At 52.7% G+C, this 20,233-nt stretch overlaps 1 protein-coding gene across 3 annotated transcripts in view; it reads right to left on the bottom strand.

Annotated features, from left to right (window-relative positions):
• The window catches only part of ADCY3 (adenylate cyclase 3), a 60,409-nt gene that overhangs the window by 19,596 nt on the left and 20,580 nt on the right, over positions 1-20,233 (bottom strand). For all 3 annotated transcript variants that reach the window (XM_066237476.1, XM_066237474.1, XM_066237475.1), the window contains exon 3: positions 12,817-12,966. In XM_066237476.1, the coding sequence (XP_066093573.1) occupies positions 12,817-12,966 (150 nt within the window). The remainder of the gene's footprint in view (positions 1-12,816; positions 12,967-20,233) is intronic.

The following is a 20,233-nucleotide window of genomic DNA, read 5'->3' as shown; positions in this document are numbered from 1 at the left end:
GGGCTGAGGTGGAAATTTAGGGTCCCAATCCAGTCCTCTGAGGTGCTCCAGCCCCCAGCCATAGTCCCAACTTCCCTGAAAGCAAGCCAGGCCTCCTCAGGGGCGGTCCGCCTACTCCTAGCAGGGCCCAGGCTCCAGGACTGCCAGCTGGGGCAGGAGGAAGGCAGCAGCAAAGCATTCCATACAGGCTTTGTACAGCCCTGAAGCCCACGACACGGGGCCTCGAGAGCCACTGCAGTAGGAGGCTGAGAACTTGCCCCTGGGGCCAGAGTGTGGGGAACTGTCACTTTTTGTATTACATGTATTTCCATAACTTTTTCCACAGCATAACAAGACAGCAGCTGTGGCTGTAATCAAGGCCACCTCAGAACATTAAGCAGACAGAGTCCACCTGAAATCACCCTGATAAAATGGGTTTTAAACAAGCAGGAGGAGGACACAGAAGAAAGAACAAATAATGAGTGATGAAAAAAGAGCAAAACAGGTTCTAACTGCCAAAGAACTCAATAGAAAAGAACGTTTTAGTAGGCAGAGCCAAAGGGAGGGAAGTGGCACGCGGCAGGGAAGGACGGGCTGCGCTCCTCTGCTCCTTCCCTCCAGGCCCAGGACCCTGTCACCACCACCCTGGGGTTTCTGTGTCAGCCACACTCTGCTCCTCCTCAATCCACCCTTTTCTTTCTTTTTTTTTTTAATTAAGTAAAGATGGGGAGGCAGAAACTAGACTCCCCATGTGCCCGACAACAGGATCCTCCCTGCAAGCTCTGCCTGTCTGGGCCGCTGCTCTGCAACCAAGCTATTTTAGTGCCCGAGGCAGAGGCCATGGAGCCATCCTCAGTGCCTGGGGCCAACTTTTGCTTGAACCATTCAAGCCATGGCTGTGGGAGGAGAGAAAGAGAGAGAGAGAGAGAGAGAAAGATGGGAGGAGGGGAGAGAAGGAGATGGTCGCTTCTGTGTGCCTTGAGCAGGGGAATCGATCCCAGGACTGCCATACATCAGGCCGATGCTCTACCGCTGAGCCAACTGGCCACGACCCTCAATCCACCTTCTTCACAACCTTTGAACTTCCCCTGAGCTGTCATGCCTGTGGCCAGCACTCCAAGGTGGTCTCTACCCACCACACTTCTCCCGAGTACCCAGGCCCTCCTGACTGCAGCAGCAACCTGCCTCTCTGGCCCCGTTTCCCTTGCTCTCCTCGCAGCCCCTCCAGTGTCGGCCGGCCCCTCCTTACCACCTGCATCCACACCCTCAGTCCCCCCTCACATGCCACCCCGGCGCGGCTCGGCTGTGTGCTGGTGCCTCTATCAGTACAGACATTGTCTGCCTTTCTATTTCGGAGGTTCCAAACCCCTCCTGGACCCCTTTTAGGAACGTGTGATATCAGCCGTGGTTCTCCTAGAAGAGTGCTCACACACACATGCAGGATCCCTGACACCCATTCTCAGGGTCCAGGCTAAAGGCTCAACATCCCACACGTGTTCTTGGAGGAAGGAGGAGGCTGGGGTCCAGGCACGCTGTGTGGTGGGCCAGCATGGTGACATGTGGCGTGGCCTCCCCAGCACGGAGGCAGAGCCCACTCTTCCCAAAATAGCAGTTGCTGTATGTTTCAGGAGTCACAAGAATGTTCCAAGCCTCTGACCCATTAATGACTCTTCTGGGAATTTACCCAACAAAAATAGTCCAAAAGCAGGAAAAAAAGATACACGTCAAGAGAACTTCTCTGCAGCATCACTTACACGAATAGGAAAAACTGCAAGTGGACCAAGTGCCTAGCACACGGTGAATTAAATCGTGACACCGTTTGGATGGAAGACTGCACCCTGAAAACCGATCTTGATAAAAACTTGCCACAAGAAAACGACAACAGAGAAAAGCAGGACACAGAACTGTATTCTGTGAAGTGACTCAAGACCAGTGTGCACCTAAGTCAAGGCACGAGGTGGGAGCAGAAGGGAAAAGGGCACTTTAACTGGGGGATGCGATTCTGAGAAAACTGTAAATGTTTTTCAAAACGCTTACGGTTGTTCCACTGCTACTGCTTTTTAAAAATACTGTATTTCCACATGTATTAGACACTCCCATGTATAAGACGCACCTTAATTTGGGGGCCTGAAATTTGAAAAAAAAATGTATAACAAAGTCATTGAACTCAAGTTTTATTCATCATAAAATTCATACAACTCCTCATCACTGTCAGAACTCCCATCCATTAGCTTGTCCTCATCTGTGTCTGATGACGAATCACTGCTTTCAACAAGGAGCGCAAAAACAAGCGCGAAAAAGCAGGAAATGCAAGTGAAAAATCTACAACCACTGTATAAGATGCACCCAGTTTTTAGACCTCAAAATTTTTCAGGAAAGGATGCATCTTATACATGGGGGAATATGGTACTTTTTAAACTGGAAATAAACACAAAACTTCCTGTTGCCTCCAGCAGTGACCCTGACTCTCCCCTGTCTGTAACAACCAGCTTTCTTAGAAAGGGGAGGTCCCTGCAAGGCCGCTGGGCTGGCTCCAGACTCCCCCGTGGCACCTCCTGGGAAAGGAGGTCAGCGGCCAGGTATGAAGCAAGGACAAGACCCCAGCCCCACAGCGAAACAGGGAGCCAAGTGACAGCAGTCTCCCTGACTGCCTCGTTCTGCCTTTCTCATGAAACACAGCAACTCACCAAATGAACACTACTGACAATATCAAAATTGTCTATCTTTGCTAAAACGTTCTCATCAACCCACACATGTGCAACACTGCCTCTGTTTTGTAGGTGACCAATCCGAGGCTTGGAGGAGTGGAGTGGCCTGTCCCAGCTTCCTCGGAGTTAGTGGCAGACCCAGACCTACAATGAGGACCCAGGGCTCTTCGACCACTGGAACACGTGGGTTTTCCACACACCAGCTCTCTCACCTGCATCGGACGCTGTTCTGCTATGAATGTGAAGGAACAAGAAGTACCCAACCCTTGTCTAGTACGGACCCAACAATACTGCTCTAGAAACCCATATCAGGACTCTTCTGGGGAAGCCCCCTGGAACCCTCACGGGGTAGCGCTGGGAGATCAGCCACCTAGTCCTGAGATGAGTCCTTGCTGAAGAGGACCCAGTGGAGACCTGTGTGGTGCCTTGGCGTGGTAGCCCAGGCGGCAAGCCAGGCCACCTCTGGGCGCCGGGAGGGCAGGCTGAGCTGGAGGCAGCTGCTGGAATGCCTCCCCACCCTGGGAAGCCCAGCAGGGAGGAGGGGGCGGGGTGCTGCTGGGGAGACCCAAGGCAGGGGCTGGGGCTTTATCTGGCTCCACAAAGCAGACTCACAAAGCACATCTCCCTGAGCCTCGCCCCCCTCCCCACCAGACTGATGCTGGGAGGAACAGCCCCAGGACACTCAGGTGGCTGGAAGAGAAGGATGTGAAGGAGAGGCAGTGGGGAGGAAAGGCCTAGCTGATGCAGGGCGAGGGGAGGGGCAAACAGGTACACCTGGAGGAAGATGCTGCCTCCTGAGCTCCCGGCTGGACACTCGGAGCTCTCAATGCCAGGTATGAGCAGGAGGCAGCCTCTTGGCTGAGGACCTGGGATGACAAAGCAGCAGGAAACCTGAAACTCGAAGCCAGCAGACAGGACAGCAGTGGGATTTGCACCAACGTGGAAATGACCACACATCTCCAGAAACCTGGATGAAGATGACCAGATGCAGAGGTCCAGCGCTCACCAGGTTCCTCTGAGCAAAAACATCAGCTGCTGATCCTCACACCCCAACAGACCAGAAGTAGAGGAAGTGGAGGGAGAGGCGATCAAGGTTGTCACAAACAGAGGTGGGTGGGAGGGGAAGGGACAGAGGAATGGGCTCCTGGGTCTTTAACAAAAGTTAAGAATCTTGAATAAGGAGGCAGCAGACCCACTGGGTCCTCCCGCACAAGGAAATATCACCTGGGCCTTCACCAGGGACCACCATGAAGCGAGGAGCCTGAGGCCGGACACCTGAGGGGCTGGGAACCAGCCTGAAGAAGCATCGCAGAGAACTCAGGTCTGAGGGCGGCTGTATGGAAAAGGGGTGAGCCTTCCTCTGGAAGCCCTGTCCCCCACCGAAAGCTGCTGGGAAACACTGCTGCTTCCAAAGGAGGAACTTCCTACAAGTCAAAATGGTTCCAATAAAAACCGGGCTGCCCGAGAGGTGGTGACCCCTCCCGACACGGTGGGAGAGCCCAGGGGAGGTAAGCACAGGATGAGGCGGCCCCAGGACGGTCCAGCGGGGTTCTGGGGGCCCAGGGGCCGGGGCTGCAGAGCCTGGCTCCACCCAGCAAGGAAGGAGGGCAGGCCGCTTCACAGCCTCTGCCCAGCCCCACTGGGCTTTGACCCTTCTCCTAAAAACACACAGTAACCAGTGTCAAGGCCCTGGGAAAAGAACCAAACATGGTCTAAAAGTAGAAGAAAAAGCCCTGAAAGTCTCTTGTGGGTTCTCTGGGTGGAGAAAAAACTGCCCCAATTCTAAGGAGATGCAGCCGAGGCCTTTCCCAGGCAGTGAGCAGACCCGGGGCGGGGTAGGGGACCAGCTGTGGGCAGGGAGATGGGGTCCCGACTCCCAGGAGAAGTGGCCACAGTGGCCCAGGGCAGGACGCCTGGGTGAGGCTCCTGGGTGGGGCTCTCCTCCCTTGTGAACAGTTAGGTGCTGAGCTCACAGGTGAGCTGTGAGGCCCTGGTCTGGGGCCTCACATGCTGTCAGCATGGCCTCCGCCAGGCTCTGGAAAGGACGCGATCAAGCCCCCTTCTCAGGGACAACTTAGGCTGCTGCACCTTTTCCCTGGCGTGGGGCTGGGACAAGGACGGAGGCCAGCACTGCCTGCCCCAGGGCTTGAGCTGTCACAGCTGACACTCTGATGAAACATCCTGGAGTTAATTACAGCCAGTGGGCCAGCAGGGATTTGGACAAATGAGCTTGGCTGAACAGAAGCTAAGTTTCTACAATATCCTTGTAACGGGCAGTGGAAGACACCAGCAGTGCCCAGGTGGCTGTGTGTGTGTGTATGTGTGTGTTTTCTGCCTGTCTAAGGGTGTGCGGTACCACATATGTGTTGTATGTGCACACACACAAGTGAATGTCACTACAGCCTATCACAGGCCATGAGCAGACTCATGGCTGTCCACAAACATGTCCCTTCTGGTCCTGACTGATCCAGATTCTTGGAGCTTCAAGGCCACTTGAAAGCCATGAGGTCACTGGAACCTGCCCAGTGCCCACCCTGGCAGAGGAGGCAGCGGGGAAGGAGATGAAGAGGAAGAGCCAGAGCCCAAGCAGGCACGACACGGGAAACCTGGGAACTCCAGCGCTGCCCTGTGTCACAGGGCAGGCAGTCGCCATGTAGACTAGGGGGCCGCATAACCTGTCACTCAGAGAACAGTCATGGGTCATCTGTGCAAATCCTTGAGCTAAATGCTGGGAAGGTCAAAGGTGAATAGTACTCCCAAGAGCTCAGATGGGTGGGGTAGGGAAGTCACAGGCAGTGACTGGTCTCAGGAGCAGGAGCGCTTTGCTGTCTTCAGCCAAAGGCTGCGGGAGTTCAGGGAGGCAAGGCTGCGAACCGGCCACCTGTAACCAAGGCCTTCAGGGCAAGACCAGCCTCCAGGCCAGGGTCCCCAAAGTCTCCCAGGTGGACGGGTTCCAAGAGGAAAGCAGAGCCCCACTCAATCTCAGCGGTACCGGCCAGACTGACAGGTCACCACCAGGCCATGTCACCTTGAACGGCACGGAAATCACACAGACCCAGAGGCAGCCCTCTCCTCTGGACACGGGGGCTCTGAGGACACGAGACTTCTCACCACTTGCCTGGACTCCTGTGCCATCAGCTGAGATGAGGCCACGGTGGGGCCAAGGGGACCGAATCTCAGGAGACAGCCCTTTAAACCAGACGGCCATGTGTGTGGCATCTGGAGCCGTCACCCGAGTGGAGTGCGGGGCACAGAGCAGGCGCTCCTTAGTGGTCTGGCAAGTTAATGAGCTGTCAACTAGGAGACATGCCCCAGGGTGAGGCCCCCCCTCCAGGACAGCACTAACAGAACCTTCCACAGCCACGGAAATGTTCTAGAATCTGTGCTGTCCATAGGCCAGTGACTGGCCACATGTAGATACTGAGCACAGGGAAAGCAGCTAGTGCGACAGAGGACGTGATGTTTAGTTTTTAGATATTAATTTAAATAGCCACATATGGCTGGTGGCGACCATAGCAGACAGCGCAGCTCCAGAACACCAGCAACTCAGTACAGCTCGAGTGCCCACACTAAGGGACAGCCAGCGGCTGCCCGGGGAGCACTGTGTTGAGAAGGGTGCTGAGGTCGCACCTGTGACCAGCGGAAGGGCAGGAATGTTACAATGTCACAGTGGAAGCACACACCTGCTTCTGTCCTTGCCTCGGAGCCAGCAGTCAGAGATACAAATCTTTACATAGAATGTCCAAATTTTTAAGTATCAGAAAATTTAAAAATTCTGGGCAAGTCGAATGAAACCAGACCAAGAGGCATTCAAGGCTAAAAACTAAAAATACTAGCCATACTTGTGAAAGATATAGCAAGTATCTTTCAAGGCTGATGTTGGGAAAGGGAGGAGGTCCTCCTGTGGCTCCTGCCACGTGGACAGTGGGTCTGCCTTCTACACCAGGTCCTGGTAACATGACAGTGCATGCAGCCACAGGCCACCATGCAACGAGTGAGAGGCAAGTAGGACACAGCTGCTGCAGAGAGGGGACAGCACCCTCCTCCCGCTCAGCCTCCTCTGCCGCCTCACTGGCTCCCCAGGACAGCCCCAACCGCGGTCGCCAGGACAACAGCGGGCGCTCTGAGAGTTGACACTAGGAGACCAACCCCAGGCCAGAAGGAAGCTGGCTCCATTCTCTCTCTCCCTGAGTCCCCTCTCCCCTACCAACCTCCCAAGAGAACAGGGTTCAAGGTCAAGATTACTCCATGCCTTATCCTCACAGCAAAGGTCTTAAAGGGAACAGGGAATCAGGCTTGGACAGAGGTCAGTGAGGAGGGACATTCAGAAAGACAACAGCTAAAGCTAAGCTCATGAAACAGCAGCTTCCTCCTCCACCGAGGAGTAGGGACTGAGGTCGCCCCCTAGGCCCTGAATGAAGACAAGGCTGGCTGACCTCACCGAGTCCCATCATCCTTCCGCCCTCTCCCACATCCTCCTTCAATCACGTCCCACTCCCTGGAAGTAGCTCTGAGTATGCAATTCAGAAAGGCTCATAATTCTGTAGTTTGTACCTGGTGACAGGTGTGTACTGAATGGATTTCCTGGATGCCTACTGTTGCCAGGTGGCAAGTGAGGTGCTTAGCAACCCTCAAGGTCCCCAACTCAAACCTGAGTGTGGTCATATGGAGTAAAGGAAAACACTCCAGTGCCATCCTCTGGCCTCCTGCTCCACCCTGACACCCCAGAGGAACCACGGGGCACTGCAGGGCGTGGCCTGAAGTCCCCCTCAGCCCTGTGTCACAGGCAATGCCATCGGACTGCCTGGAGTGAGATTTGTGCTCAGCTGATGCAGAGAGAGCCCCTGCCACACTCGTGGATCTTTAGCTCCACCAGGACCTCCACGTGGCCAGGCCCCCTGCCCCTGGTGGAGGAGGAGGCTGGAGCCAGGGGGGTTCAAGCAGCCAAGCCAGCTGGAATCCAAGACCCCATCCCGCTTCCGTTCATTACCCACCCGGTCCTTCCTCCCTGTTGACCCTTCCACAAGATGGACACACCCGCCCTGCTGACAAAGCAGGGGAAGCCTGGGCACAAAGGCCCAGGGCTGCTTCCCACCTCCCCAGGGGGCAGTGGCTGGCGGCCCACCCACCTGGAGTCGCCCGCTATTAGCATTAGCAGCAGGTCGGTCACCCTCACAAAGGACAGTACAACCTCTCAGGTGGGAACAACAACAAAGAGAATGGAGTCAGGAACCAGGACAGGCCCCGTGACCCCAGCCTCACTGTCTAGCCGAGGGGGACGAGGTCCCGAGAGGAGCCTGTCCTGCCGGAGGCCACACGGCCACGTGACAGGCCCTGCCCTCCCCACACACTGGGCTTCCTCCCAGGGCAGCTCAGAAAACAGGTAATACTCGGTGGGACGTGAACCCCGAGAACTAAATTCTGAAAGGAGGCTTCTTCTGCAAAGGATATACTAAAAACATTTTTTTTAGTTGTGAATATTTTTAACAAGGCAGGTGAACGCTGTGAGTGCTCAAAGGGGGTGGGGGCTGGTGGGGCACCAGTGTCAACGGCTCCTCGAGGAGCTGTGTTCAAACCAGCTCTGTGTCCTCCCTCCCAGGACTTCCTGCAGCCCTTTCCAAAGTGTCTTCACAGCTGTTATCTCATCCTTTCTCCCACCCGGGGTGTGTTCCGAAGAAAAGTGAAATGGGACAGTATGGCCTCTGCCACCAGACTACGCCCAGCTCCGCAGACATGTCAGGTGACGTTCCTGGGACGTAAAACATCCAGGAACCCACGCCACTTGGGTGTCAGTCCCAATGCCCAGGGAGGAGACAGCCAGTGTTTCAACTGGCACCATAGAAAAAGGCACACCAGCCCCACCCGGCCCCCGGCCTACCTCTCGGCCCCTCCCATCAGCTAGTGTCCCTAAGGGCCAGTGTGACCACGGCTAATAGCACTAAAAGGCTTCATGGTTTCTAGACTCACATCATGTGATTCCCAAACAAAACTATGACAATGATAATATTTTCAATCCCAATTTTTCAGAAAACTAAAGGCTAGAATGGCAAAGTGCCAATGTCACACAGGAAAATGTTTAATATTTTCCAAAAATCAGATAAAAAAATAGCAAATTTAACCAGAAAACTGGAATTTTTTTGTTAAAATCAAATGATTAGTCTTGAACAACAGCAGCAAAAATACATAACTAAAATTAAAGATTCAACTATTGACTTGAATTTGAACTCAACTATTGACTTGAATTTGAGCTAAACCATTGATGTGACAAAGCCAAGAAAGAGATGATTAGCATCTGACCAGATGGTGGCATAGTGAATAGAGTGTTGACCTGGGATGCTGAAGACCCAGGTTCAAAACCCCAAGGTCGCCAGCTTGAGCACGGACTCATCCAACTTGAGAACAGGCTCACCAGCTTGAGCGTGGGGTCATAGACATGACTCTATGGTCGCTGGCTTGAGCCCAAAGGTCACTGGCTTGAAGCCCAAAGTTGCTGGCTTGAGCAGGGGGTCACTGGCTCAGCTGGACACCCCCAGTCAAGGCACGTATGAGAAAGGCATCAATGAACAACTAAGGAGCCACAACTATGAGTTGATGTTTCTCATCTCTTTCCCTTCCTGTTTGCCCTTCCCTCCTTCTCTCTCTAAAAAAAGGAGAGAGGATTAGTAACCTTGAAGTTAAATCGATAAAAAGTATTCTGACGCTCAGAGAGGAAAAAAGGAAGATTCAGAGAAAAAACCCAAAAGACTGATGGAATATGGTAAAGATGTCTAATAAAGATATCTAGAGTCCTAGAAGAAAAGGACAGAACAGGACAGAAGCAACAAAAAGCTACTGGCTGAAAAATTTCAAAACTGATGAAAGTCATCAAGCCATCAATTCAAGAAGCTCTTCAAACACTAAGCAGAGTAACTATAAAAAAAACTCATAGGTTCATCACTGTAAAACTGCTAAAATCCAGAGACAAAGCGAAAACTGTGCAAGCAACCAGAGGAAAAATTGTGAATTACTTTAAAAGGAGCAACAGTCTGTCTGACAGCTGGCACGTCAACAAAAACGGAAGCCAGGGGATAGTGGATGACGCCACGAAGGGGCTGGGAGTACAAATCCAGCACCTAGAGCTCTGTAGCTGAGGAAATGGACACGTTCCTGAAAACCCAACAACTTTCCAAACTTAAAGAGAAATATAAAAAACTTGTATCTGTGAAGGAAACTGAATCTTCTCATAAAAAAAAACTTCTAAACCTATAGGCTTTCACTAGAAATGCTTCTAACTTTTTAAGAAATAATCCAAATCTTCCTCAAACTCTTCCAGGGATCAGAAAAAGGAAACACATGTCAAATTATTCCATAAGTCTAGCATAATAAGCATGGCACCCAAACCCACCCAGGTCATCAAAAGAAAGCTAAAATGGCAAGCAGTCTCTCTTATGTGTGTCCTCACCAAGGTCCTAAGGAAAATATGAGTAAATTGAAACTGACAGGGTCGAGGGAGAACTCCAGCAAGCTCCACGCAGGGGTCTCAAACTCGCGGCCCGCCGAACAATTTTGTGCGGCCCGCAGACTAATCCCCTAGGCTTACTTAATTTTATCCAAAATATTTTGAACTTCGTGGATTAGTCTGCGGGCCGCACAAAATTGTTCGGCGGGCCGTGAGTTTGAGACCCCTGCTCCACAGGCTACAAAGTGCTTCTGCCTGTGACTCAGGGAATCCTGCACGGTGAGTATTAGTACTTCCACCTGGGCATATAAATATCCTCCACTTTGGAGTTGCAGGCGAGAAAAGTGTGGCTCTAAGGGGAACATGAGTTGTCTAACATCTATTTAGAGAATAACAGATCCAGGATCAGATCCGGGGGGCTCCCTCACCACACCAGGAGGCCCCTCACCCAGCACTGTCCAATGTGATGGAAGACATCCTGGATTAAACTCTATGAAACAGACAAGACTGACACAGATAGGTATGCTGGAAACCACACAAAGATGGTATTAAAAAAAAAAAATTCTGGCTTAGTTAAGTAGTGACATGCATTATTTTTTTTAACACAAAGAACCCAGAGAAATGTGTCCATGGTATGAGAGATGCTAACAAGAGACTAAAAGACAGTACGAAAAACAGAAACTAAGAATGCCCTTCAGGGGACACTATAAAGCAGGATTCTGTAAATACATTTAAGCCTCAGGAGCTACCTGGTAATGGCAGGACAGACACAGGGCCAAGGAGAAGTGGACAAATACGGTGAGTGAGCCTGGCCCTCCTTCACAGTGGAGGGCAGGGAAGTTCCCTTCTAAAACCTGCCTTCTGGAAGAAATGAGCCTGACGCCCAGCTCGGAAACTTCTAGATCTTATTGGTAAACAGAAAGAGAAAACACGTCCCCAGGACAGAGGACGCTGGGACCCATCAGCTAAATCAGGGGTCCCCAAACATTTTACACAGGGGGCCAGTTCACTGTCCCTCAGACCGTTGGAGGGCCGGACTATAAAAAAAACTATGAACAAATCCCTATACACACTGCACATATCTTATTTTAAAGTAAAAAAACAAAACGGGAACAAATACAATATTTAAAATAAAGAACAAGTAAATTTAAATCAACAAACTGACCAGTATTTCAATGGGAACTATGCTCCTCTCACTGACCACCAATGAAAGAGGTGCCCCTTCCGGAAGTGCGGTGGGGGCCGGATAAATGGCCTCAGGGGGCCACATGCGGCCCACGGGCAATAGTTTGGGGAACCCTGAGCTAAATGAATCAGCTTGTACCTTCAAATCGCACAGTCTAGGGAACGTGAGGCTCACCAACAGGCCCCCCACTGACAAGGGTTCCAGAGTGACCCCGAAACTACAGCCCTGTCCACCTGAACAGCAGTCTATGAAAACTGGGATCTGTGAGCCCAGAGCACCACATGAACGCAAAATGACATGGTTCCCAGGGCAGAGAATCACACATTTTCCACACACTGAGATTGTGTGTGAAGGAGAAATAACCTATGGATAACAGGAAATGGGTGGGTGTAGTTTCTGGGGACCTTCAAAAAGCATCTGAGATGAATCCAGACCAAAAACTATGCAAAAGACTGAGTCACATGAGAACTGGGCAGTTCTGCGGTGAAAAAGCCTGTAAACAAACAGCAGGCACCTCTTCCAACAGAAAAATGTCAACAGTGGGGTCCGGGGGATCAGGCGGGTTTTAGTCGTTAAAGAGGACTTAGAGGGGGAAGAAGGGGGTGACGGCTCTAAGCATGAAGGAGACGGCACCCAGGCTGCTGGACCTCCCCCAGAAGGGCCCCGAGGCCGGGGATGGGTCCCCACCGCAGGGAGAGCAGTGCACCGAGTGTGAATCTGCCCGTGACCACGACAGCATGGCCAAGGGGAGCAGCGGACGGGCACCACCACCACAAGCCCCTGGAGGAACAGCGTTCAAGTGCACAGGCCTTTCTCACCTGGGAAAGGAACACAGGGAGCCTGCAACAGGGCGATGTGTTTTTTTAAAAGAGAAGTTTTAACCTGACCAGGTGGTGGCGCAGTGGATAGAGCGTCGGACCGGGATGCAGAGGACCCTGGTTCGAGACCCTGAGGTCGCCAGCTTGAGTATGGGCTCATCTGGTTTGAGCAAAGCTCACCAGCTTGGACCCAAGGTCGCTGGCTCGAGCAAGGGGTTGCTTGGTCTACTGTAGCCCCACGGTCAAGGCACATATGAGAAAGCAGTCAATGAACAACTAAGGTGTCGCAATGAAAAACTAATGATTGATGCTTCTCATCTCTCTCTGTTCCTGTCTGTCTATCCCACTCTCTGACTCTCTGTCTCTGGGGGGAAAAAAAGAGAGAGAAGTTTTAAATTACAGGATCCCTCCCCCAAATTATAAAGGGCAGAAAAGGGGGAAGAGGGAGGTTTGGGTCCAGCACAGAGAAGGAGGTTCAAGAGTGAGTTTCCAGCAGGAAAAGCCCCTGCAGTCAGGAGAAGCCCTCGGACAGCAAAGGGGTCCACGAGCAACAGTAGGCAGCAAATACCCGACCCTGGTGGATGAACTCCGAGGCCCAGAGAGCTATGGCATCAAGTCCCTGCAGACAAGCCGCGCCCCGCACCAGGCCCCACGCCCGATCGCCCAGACGCCACCCTGGAGCCTCACCTGCTGCTGGCTCTGCTCCTCCAGGTTCATCTTCACCTCCAGAGACTGGCGGGCCTCCAGGAACGCCTTGCGGTGCTTGCGGTCTGCCATGTAGTAGGACATGATGCCCACGACTATGGCGCACAGGTAGAGGAAGACGTTGGCCAGGATCTGCACCCCAGGAAGGAAGAGAGAAAAGGACCATGGTGAAGACACGTCTTTGGAACGAGGCATGGAGGAGGTGGTGGCAGCGGTGACAAAAGTCAAACCCCAAGTTGCCCGGTGTCCACAGAGGGCCCCAGCAGGGTCTCTGACCTGGATGGGCACTTCAGGACCCAGCAGCAGACCCTACCCCACGTGCCAAGGCTGGCAGAGGCCCATTCGAGGGCGTGGTTCTAGGCAAAGAGGACCCGTTGGGGAAGGACTGCTCACCCTTCCTGCTTCACCTGCAGCTGAGCTGGCCACTCCCACCTACCTGCCTGGCCTGAGCAGTCCCTCTGCTGCCCATTCATTCATTCACCCATTTGGTCAACTGCTTCGTACTGAGCACTTCCTTACTAGGCGCATTTAGGTGCCAATTAGTTGGGGAGGAGAGTGAAGAAAGCCCAGATCCACCAGCTGCGGGTGTATCATCCTGAAAGCTGCAGGTTGTGGAAAATGTCAGAGGAGACCTGAAGAAGTGTGGGGCTGACTCAGGAGCCACAATGGTACCCTACACATTGCCACAGGTTTATGGGTTTCTGGGGTTCACAGGCATGCTCAGTCAGCCTCCTGCTAGCAGGTGAGGGGTGGGCAGTACCACTATCTAAGCCCCATGAGGAACTAAAGCTACAGGTCTCTGACCTTGACCACAACTAGCCGGGGTTGTCACTTCTAACTGGGGCTGGAACTCGGACCTTGGGGGTCTTCCTGCCCTCCATAGAGAGGTCCTCACTGATCAATACATGGGACAGTTGGGACAGGCTCTGTGCAGTGCCTGAGCCTATGTTAGGAATGACTGCTGTCCACCTAAGATAGCCACACGTGCTGTGCAGACCAGCCGAGGGCAACCCAGAGCAGGAAGTTTCAAACCGAATACCACCCCGATTCTAACCCAAAAGAGTATAATTCGACTCAGGTTTGGTCCGTGCCTGGGGGTCACCTATGCAAGACAGCACTGCTTTTACTGAACTGTACACATCTAAAACAAAACCCACTTCTGTGCTCCACTTATAGCTACACAGTACAGAAAATAAATCAAGAGGGGCCCTGGGCTGTGGCACTGCCCCTTGCTAGCAGGGTGACCTGCCAAGTCAAATAGCCTGAGTGCCAGTTTCATCATAGGTGAGCCGAGGGGTGAACTGACTCATCTCGAAGATCCCCGCCTTCCTGACGTTGTCCGGTCATCAGACCTCACATCTGAAAGCAAAGGTTGGGGCTGGGGGTGACCTGGCACAGAGAGGCCGGGGGAAGAGGACTGGAGGGGAGGTGTGGCGGGCCAGTGTCCAGGCTGACCAGAGAGCCATGCTGCCTCCTGTCCCCTGAGCCCCTGAGCCACAGAGCCCCCGCCTCCCGAGTTGCACTCTCAGCTGCAGGGATATGGAGGCAAAAGGCTGCATGTGGGCCACACTCTGGACAGTGACATGGGTCCCACAGGTCCCATCCACTCCAGAGCACTCCTTCCTGGCCTCCCAGGAAGCTCATCTGTTTCTAGACTTTTTCCCGGGGGCCCCAGGCATTGGGTTTCTCAGAGCTCCCCAAATACCTACACTTGCCTCAGCTGAAAAAAGGCCTCCACGGGCACTGCTGCTCTGGTCCACCCGGCCCCTGTCCCAGACAGCCATGGCCCCAGGGCCAGGGAGGAGCTCGCAGTCCCCTGTGTGGGTGCCCCTGCCCCAGACAGCGTGGCCCAGGGCCAGGGAGGAGCTCGCAGTCCCCTGTGCGGGTGCAGAGCAGCAGGCAGCTCAGCCAGGGCCTCCAGGCCATTCTCAGCCTCCAAGTCTAAAGCTCAAATCTCAGAGGGTGGTGCTGCCACGCCAAGGAGACCCCCAGCCTGGAAGGAGGCGTCGGCTATCTGGAGGAAGGTTCGGGAATGAGCAGGAGGAGCTGGGGGAACTCCTGGTGCCATCCCAGATCTCAGTCACGGGGTGATCCCCCCACAGCTACGAGGTGGAAGCCCTGCTCTGGCGGGCCCTCAAGGTCACCTCTTCTCACCCCAGTGACCTCCTTTAGGCTGGACAGTACTGTTACTTTAAAAAAAAAAAAAGGTTTTTTGCCCTGGCCAGTTGGCTCAGCGGTAGAGCGTCGGCCTAGCGTGCGGAGGACCCGGGTTCGATTCCCGGCCAGGGCACACAGGAGAAGCGCCCATTTGCTTCTCCACCCCTCCGCCGCACCTTCCTCTCTGTCTCTCTCTTCCCCTCCCGCAGCCAAGGCTCCATTGGAGCAAAGATGGCCCGGGCGCTGGGGATGGCTCTGTGGCCTCTGCCCCAGGTGCTAGAGTGGCTCTGGTCACAACATGGCGAAGCCCAGGATGGGCAGAGCATCGCCTCCTGGTGGGCAGAGCATCGCTCCATGGTGGGCAGAGCATCGCCCCCTGGTGGGCAGAGCATCGCCCCTGGTGGGCGTGCAGGGTGGATCCCGGTCGGGCGCATGCGGGAGTCTGTCTGACTGTCTCTCCCTGTTTCCAGCTTCAGAAAAATGCAAAAAAAAAAGAAAAAAAAAAGTTTTTAACACAAGATTTTAAAAATAATGAATAAAATGAACAAATCTCCCAAGTGGGTCAACATGCGGACTCGAGCTTCACCTAACCTACGACTGCCAGAAAAGTATTTACAACACTCGGGCTCAGAAGTGCAGCAGTGAGAAAATTCCTCCACAAAACCCTTCCTCTCAGAATCCGATGAATCACCATGTCCTGCCCGAGTTCTAACGGCCCACGGGGACACAGCTGCGCTAAGCAGCACTTTAAAATGGAAGTCACCCCCTCAGAGGCAGGCTGGTGGCTCAAGGCCTAGACTGACCTCTGTCCGGACAGGCTCCTTCCAGCCTGCAGATTCCAGAACACTCCAGAACCAGGGAGAAGGACCCGAGGGCGAGAGAGCCGCTCTGGCGTGTCTGTGTCCAGGCTGGCCGCCCCCAGAGACGCTCCACTGCTGGGGGAAGGTCACGCTGACGTCTCTGTTCATTAAAACAAACTGAGATATTTTGGAAAAAATTCTCTGAAGAGCTAGCTGCATTGCAGGACACAGCAGAGAGGGCACCTCGGGCAGGCCACCAGCCTCCCAGCCCACAGAAGCCCAGCCAGAGCCCCGGCGGCCGCGACACGGTGCCCACTGAGCCCCACGTGGAGCCACGGTCACTGCAGTCCCTCAGCGGGGCCTCCCGTGGATGAACAGGTCACAGAAATAGGGCAGGTGGTGGAGAGCAGTGGTCCCCAACCTTTTTTGGGCCACGGACCGGTTTAATGTCAGAAAATATTTTCACGAACCAGCCTTTAGGGTGGGACGGATAAATGTATCACGTGACCGAGACAAGCGTCAAGAGTGAGTCTTAGACGGATGTAACAGAGGGAATCGAGTCATTTTTTAAAAATAAAACATCGTTCAGACTTAAATATAAATAAAACGGAAATAATGTAAGTTATTTATTCTTTCTCTGTGGACCGGTACCAAATGGCCCACGGATCGGTACCAGTCCGCAGCCCAGGGGTTGGGGACCACTGGTATAGAGCATCAACTTCACACACCACCAGCAGGCTGTGTGGCCCAGAGCAAGTCACTTAACCTCTCTGAGTGGGGCTTCCACACCCTCACAGAAACCCTTATGTTCCCATAAGATGAAAAGAGATTATGTATGTCACACCACCTAGCACAGGGCTTGGGCAAAATATGTTCTTAATGATTTTTTCTTTCTTGTCTTCCAGAGGGGAGAAGGCAAATTAGTATCAATATAAACTTTAATGAAGTTTTACAAGAGCCCTTGTATTTATTATCTCATTCATCACAACAAGCGAAGTTTCCTTAGTGTCATCCTGCAGAAGAGACCCATGGCCCAGAGAAGTTAGGTTGTGAGCCCAGGGTTCCCGTAGCAGCACTGAGATCGGAACCCGGGTCTCCTTCCCCTTTTTACATCTCTCCCCCTACAAGCACAGAGTTTCAATTTCAAGACATTACAAAAAGAAACATCCATCCTAGCTCAGGGGGCTGGCCATCAGAAGCCAGCCCGACCAGGCACGTGAGCCCTGGGCTTTCGTGCCCAGCTAGGAAGCACAGCGCCCAAGCACGCGTCCCGGCTCCCTTCCCTCCACTGCTGTCTCCTTCACCGAGCTGTGCTGACCGAGGGCAGAGGCTGGGCACAACCCGAGGTGGTGGTGGAGGGGAAACCACCTGAGCTTTGGGTTGTTACGCAGCAGCAGGTGAGAACTGATTACTACAGCGGTTAGGACAGGTCTCCTTGAAGCAGTATCACTGGAACTGAGATATAAATGGCCAAAAAGATGCAGCCACGGGAAGAATCCAAAGAGCATCCTGGATGGAGGTACCAGAGCACAGAGGCCCGAGGACACAGGCCTCTTGTCCATGAGATGACATCCCCTGCCCCCACCTTCTGACACACCTCTCTCTCCCCCACTAGGACACAATCAGCACCTGAGGTCAGGTGTCTCTATCTCTCTCTTAGTTTTGCAGCACTGGGGCCTGGCACAGGACAGTGCCCACAAAAAAGAATGATCAGTCCCAAATGTCAATAGGCCTGAGGCTGAGAAACCCTGGCCAAGAACAATGCCTTCTTCTTAAGCAGATTTATTTATTTTTCTATCAATTCTAGAGCTAGTTGGCTGAGGGGAGAATGGTACTAATATTTGTTGAGGGTAAGGAGACACTGTCTTCAGGGTGAAGAGAAGGCCCCCCAAAAATGACATGGTGGAGACAATTAAAACCAGAGAGGGTCCATTTCCTTGTAGGAGATGCAGGAATGAACAGCTCACATTTAGCATCATACACTGAGCAAGCCATTATTCACTAAAAGCCTGTGTAGGCTAGGTTAAGGGGAGTCAGTGAACGACTAAAATTAGGGGCAAAATTATGTTTCACCATTTTCTCGGGAGCAAGTCCATTGCTTGCGCCAGATTGTCAAAAGAATCTCTTAGCCTAGATGATTAATACCCACAAAACTGATCAAAATCCCCCCAATCTCCTCCAGCTTCCCGACAGAAAACATCAGGTTACAGCACTGTGTCTTCTCTTTCGGATGTGACCCCATTAGCTAGTCACCTTGGCCTTTTTCTCCAGGCCAAATAATTCCAATTTTACTTCAAGGACTCTTTTTAAACCTTTAATCATATTTGGCTTCAGGTTGTTTTTGCAAAACTCAACCTTACTGAGTTCTCAGTGAGTGGTATGCCCCATGCTGGGTCCTGAAGAGTAAACAGGGACCTCAAGGAGCTCTATCTACCCGGGACAAAGAAGTGACCAAAAACACAAGAAGCACGCATGACTTGTAGAGGCAGGGACAGGTGGCAAAGGCCCCTAAGAGGGAGAAAGCTTGGACTGCACACATTCAACTGTGGGTTTTTACACATACATTTTAATATATGGGTTCTGCACAGTAAAGGAAATTCAAGCCAACTTCTGATTGATGGCCAATGTTAAATGAAGGAAAGGCAAAAAATAATAAACTATATACTTATGGGAGTGGCCCAAATGACACCAGGGTCCCATGTTGCCTGCACAGGCATTCTCACCTCCAAGCAATACCAGTTGCCTTTGGTGCACAGATTCTGGAATTGTCTTTGAAATGGACCTGAGAACAAATGTACCAGCCTGGAGGAAGAACATATTAATCTGGAGATACAAGCTCTTTAGAATTCCAGAAATATTCTCACCACACAAACTTAGCAGGTGAAAATATGAAGGAAGATCACTGATCACACTAAACCTCCAAAGCCCCTGAGCACATATCCCCGGGACAGAGCCGACCTGAGGTCCCCGGCGCCCCACCTCTCAGTTCCAAATGCCTCAGACCCTGAGTGAAACTTCCAGCAGGCTCTCGCCGCAGACGCCAGTGGGCATCACTCTGCTCCTGAACCCTGGCTGTCTCCTTGAGGAGTCCATCGATCCCCTTTCCTTCTTCCTCTCCCTTGCTGCTTCCAAGGGATGACTCAGCCATCCATCCATCCTCTCTGCAGCCTCTCTGACCAGCCCAGGGACATCTGGAGTTTTTTTCGGTCCTGGGTCTGACTTGACCCTTTAATGCTTAGTCCTTAGTTGCTGTTTCTCTAGCTCAGTGTTTCTGAGCCGGGTGCTTAGGGTCTCGGAGGGGAAATGGTAAAGAATGGAGATTTCTGTGTCCCACCCTGGCCTGTAGAGACCTGGGAATCTGCATCTCCCAATCATTGTGCTAGGGGGTTGTAATTAATATTAAGACAAAGCCGAGATCCTCCAACCTGCCTGGTTCTTTAAACCAAACTGTGAGCATGTGCGGTCGCTTTAGGTCATCTCTCTCTGCCTATTGCCTGTTTTTCTTGCCCGTGTCTTCTCTTTCCTTTCCTAATAACCTTCTGGTCCTTGGTGCAGCACACCTCCTTATTTCACTGTTTTCCCTTGTCCGGCTAGCATCTCTTCCACACATTCAAAGCCACATCCACCAGGAACGTTTTCCACCTGTTACTGTTGTTTCGTGTGTCCTGCATTTAATCCAGTTCCCCGGTTTTCAATTCAGATTTTAAGTCATTTTCCAAGTTTCCCTGTCACTATCCCAACCCTCTCTCCTACTGCCCTCTGGCCCTCGGCAAAGCAAGCACATGGTCCCAGTCAGAGAGACGGGCCAATGGGCCAGTCCTCCTAAGGTATTACTGTCCTAGCCATGGGACACACAGATCTCCCAGGTCCAAAATTCAAAGTCCTAGCAACTACCCCCTCTCTTCAATTTCAGTTTTTCATCCACAGCTGCCTTGATGATCTGTGCCATCTGAGTGTACTCCCCTCACCCTTGTTCAGGGGTTCCCAAGCCGAGCTGCACCATAGAATCACCTGGGAGCTATGACCAGGCAGCACCCCAAAACAGCAAAACCAAAGGCCAGACATTAGCATTGTTTAAAAAGCTCCCCAGTGACTCCAAGGGGCAGCCAGGGGCCATCAGGGATACCCCAGCATGTCATAGTTTCCTCTAATCAGTCCTAATCTGATTAGCTGTCCGTTCTACCAGCGGACAGCTCACTGACTGTGCACCCCGGGTAACCAGAACAGCACCCACCACCGTGCACCTTCTCAGCAGACCTTTGCTGAACGCCGGAACCAGCGCCGGCCCGCCTTCCCTGTCTTACTGGTGTTCCTTCTGCAGCTCCAGCGGGTCACTCACTCCATCTAGTCTTTCCAGACAAATGCCACCCCGTCTTCTCCCTCATCACTCCTCCTCCGGCCACCTCCTGGCCCAGACCTCCCACCCACCCCCACACACAGGG

Source organism: Saccopteryx bilineata, chromosome 6 (assembly GCF_036850765.1).
Source record: "Saccopteryx bilineata isolate mSacBil1 chromosome 6, mSacBil1_pri_phased_curated, whole genome shotgun sequence".
Lineage (NCBI taxonomy): Eukaryota > Metazoa > Chordata > Mammalia > Chiroptera > Emballonuridae > Saccopteryx > Saccopteryx bilineata.
Note: the sequence above shows the minus strand (reverse complement) of the source record. Positions and strands in the feature narration are given on the sequence as shown.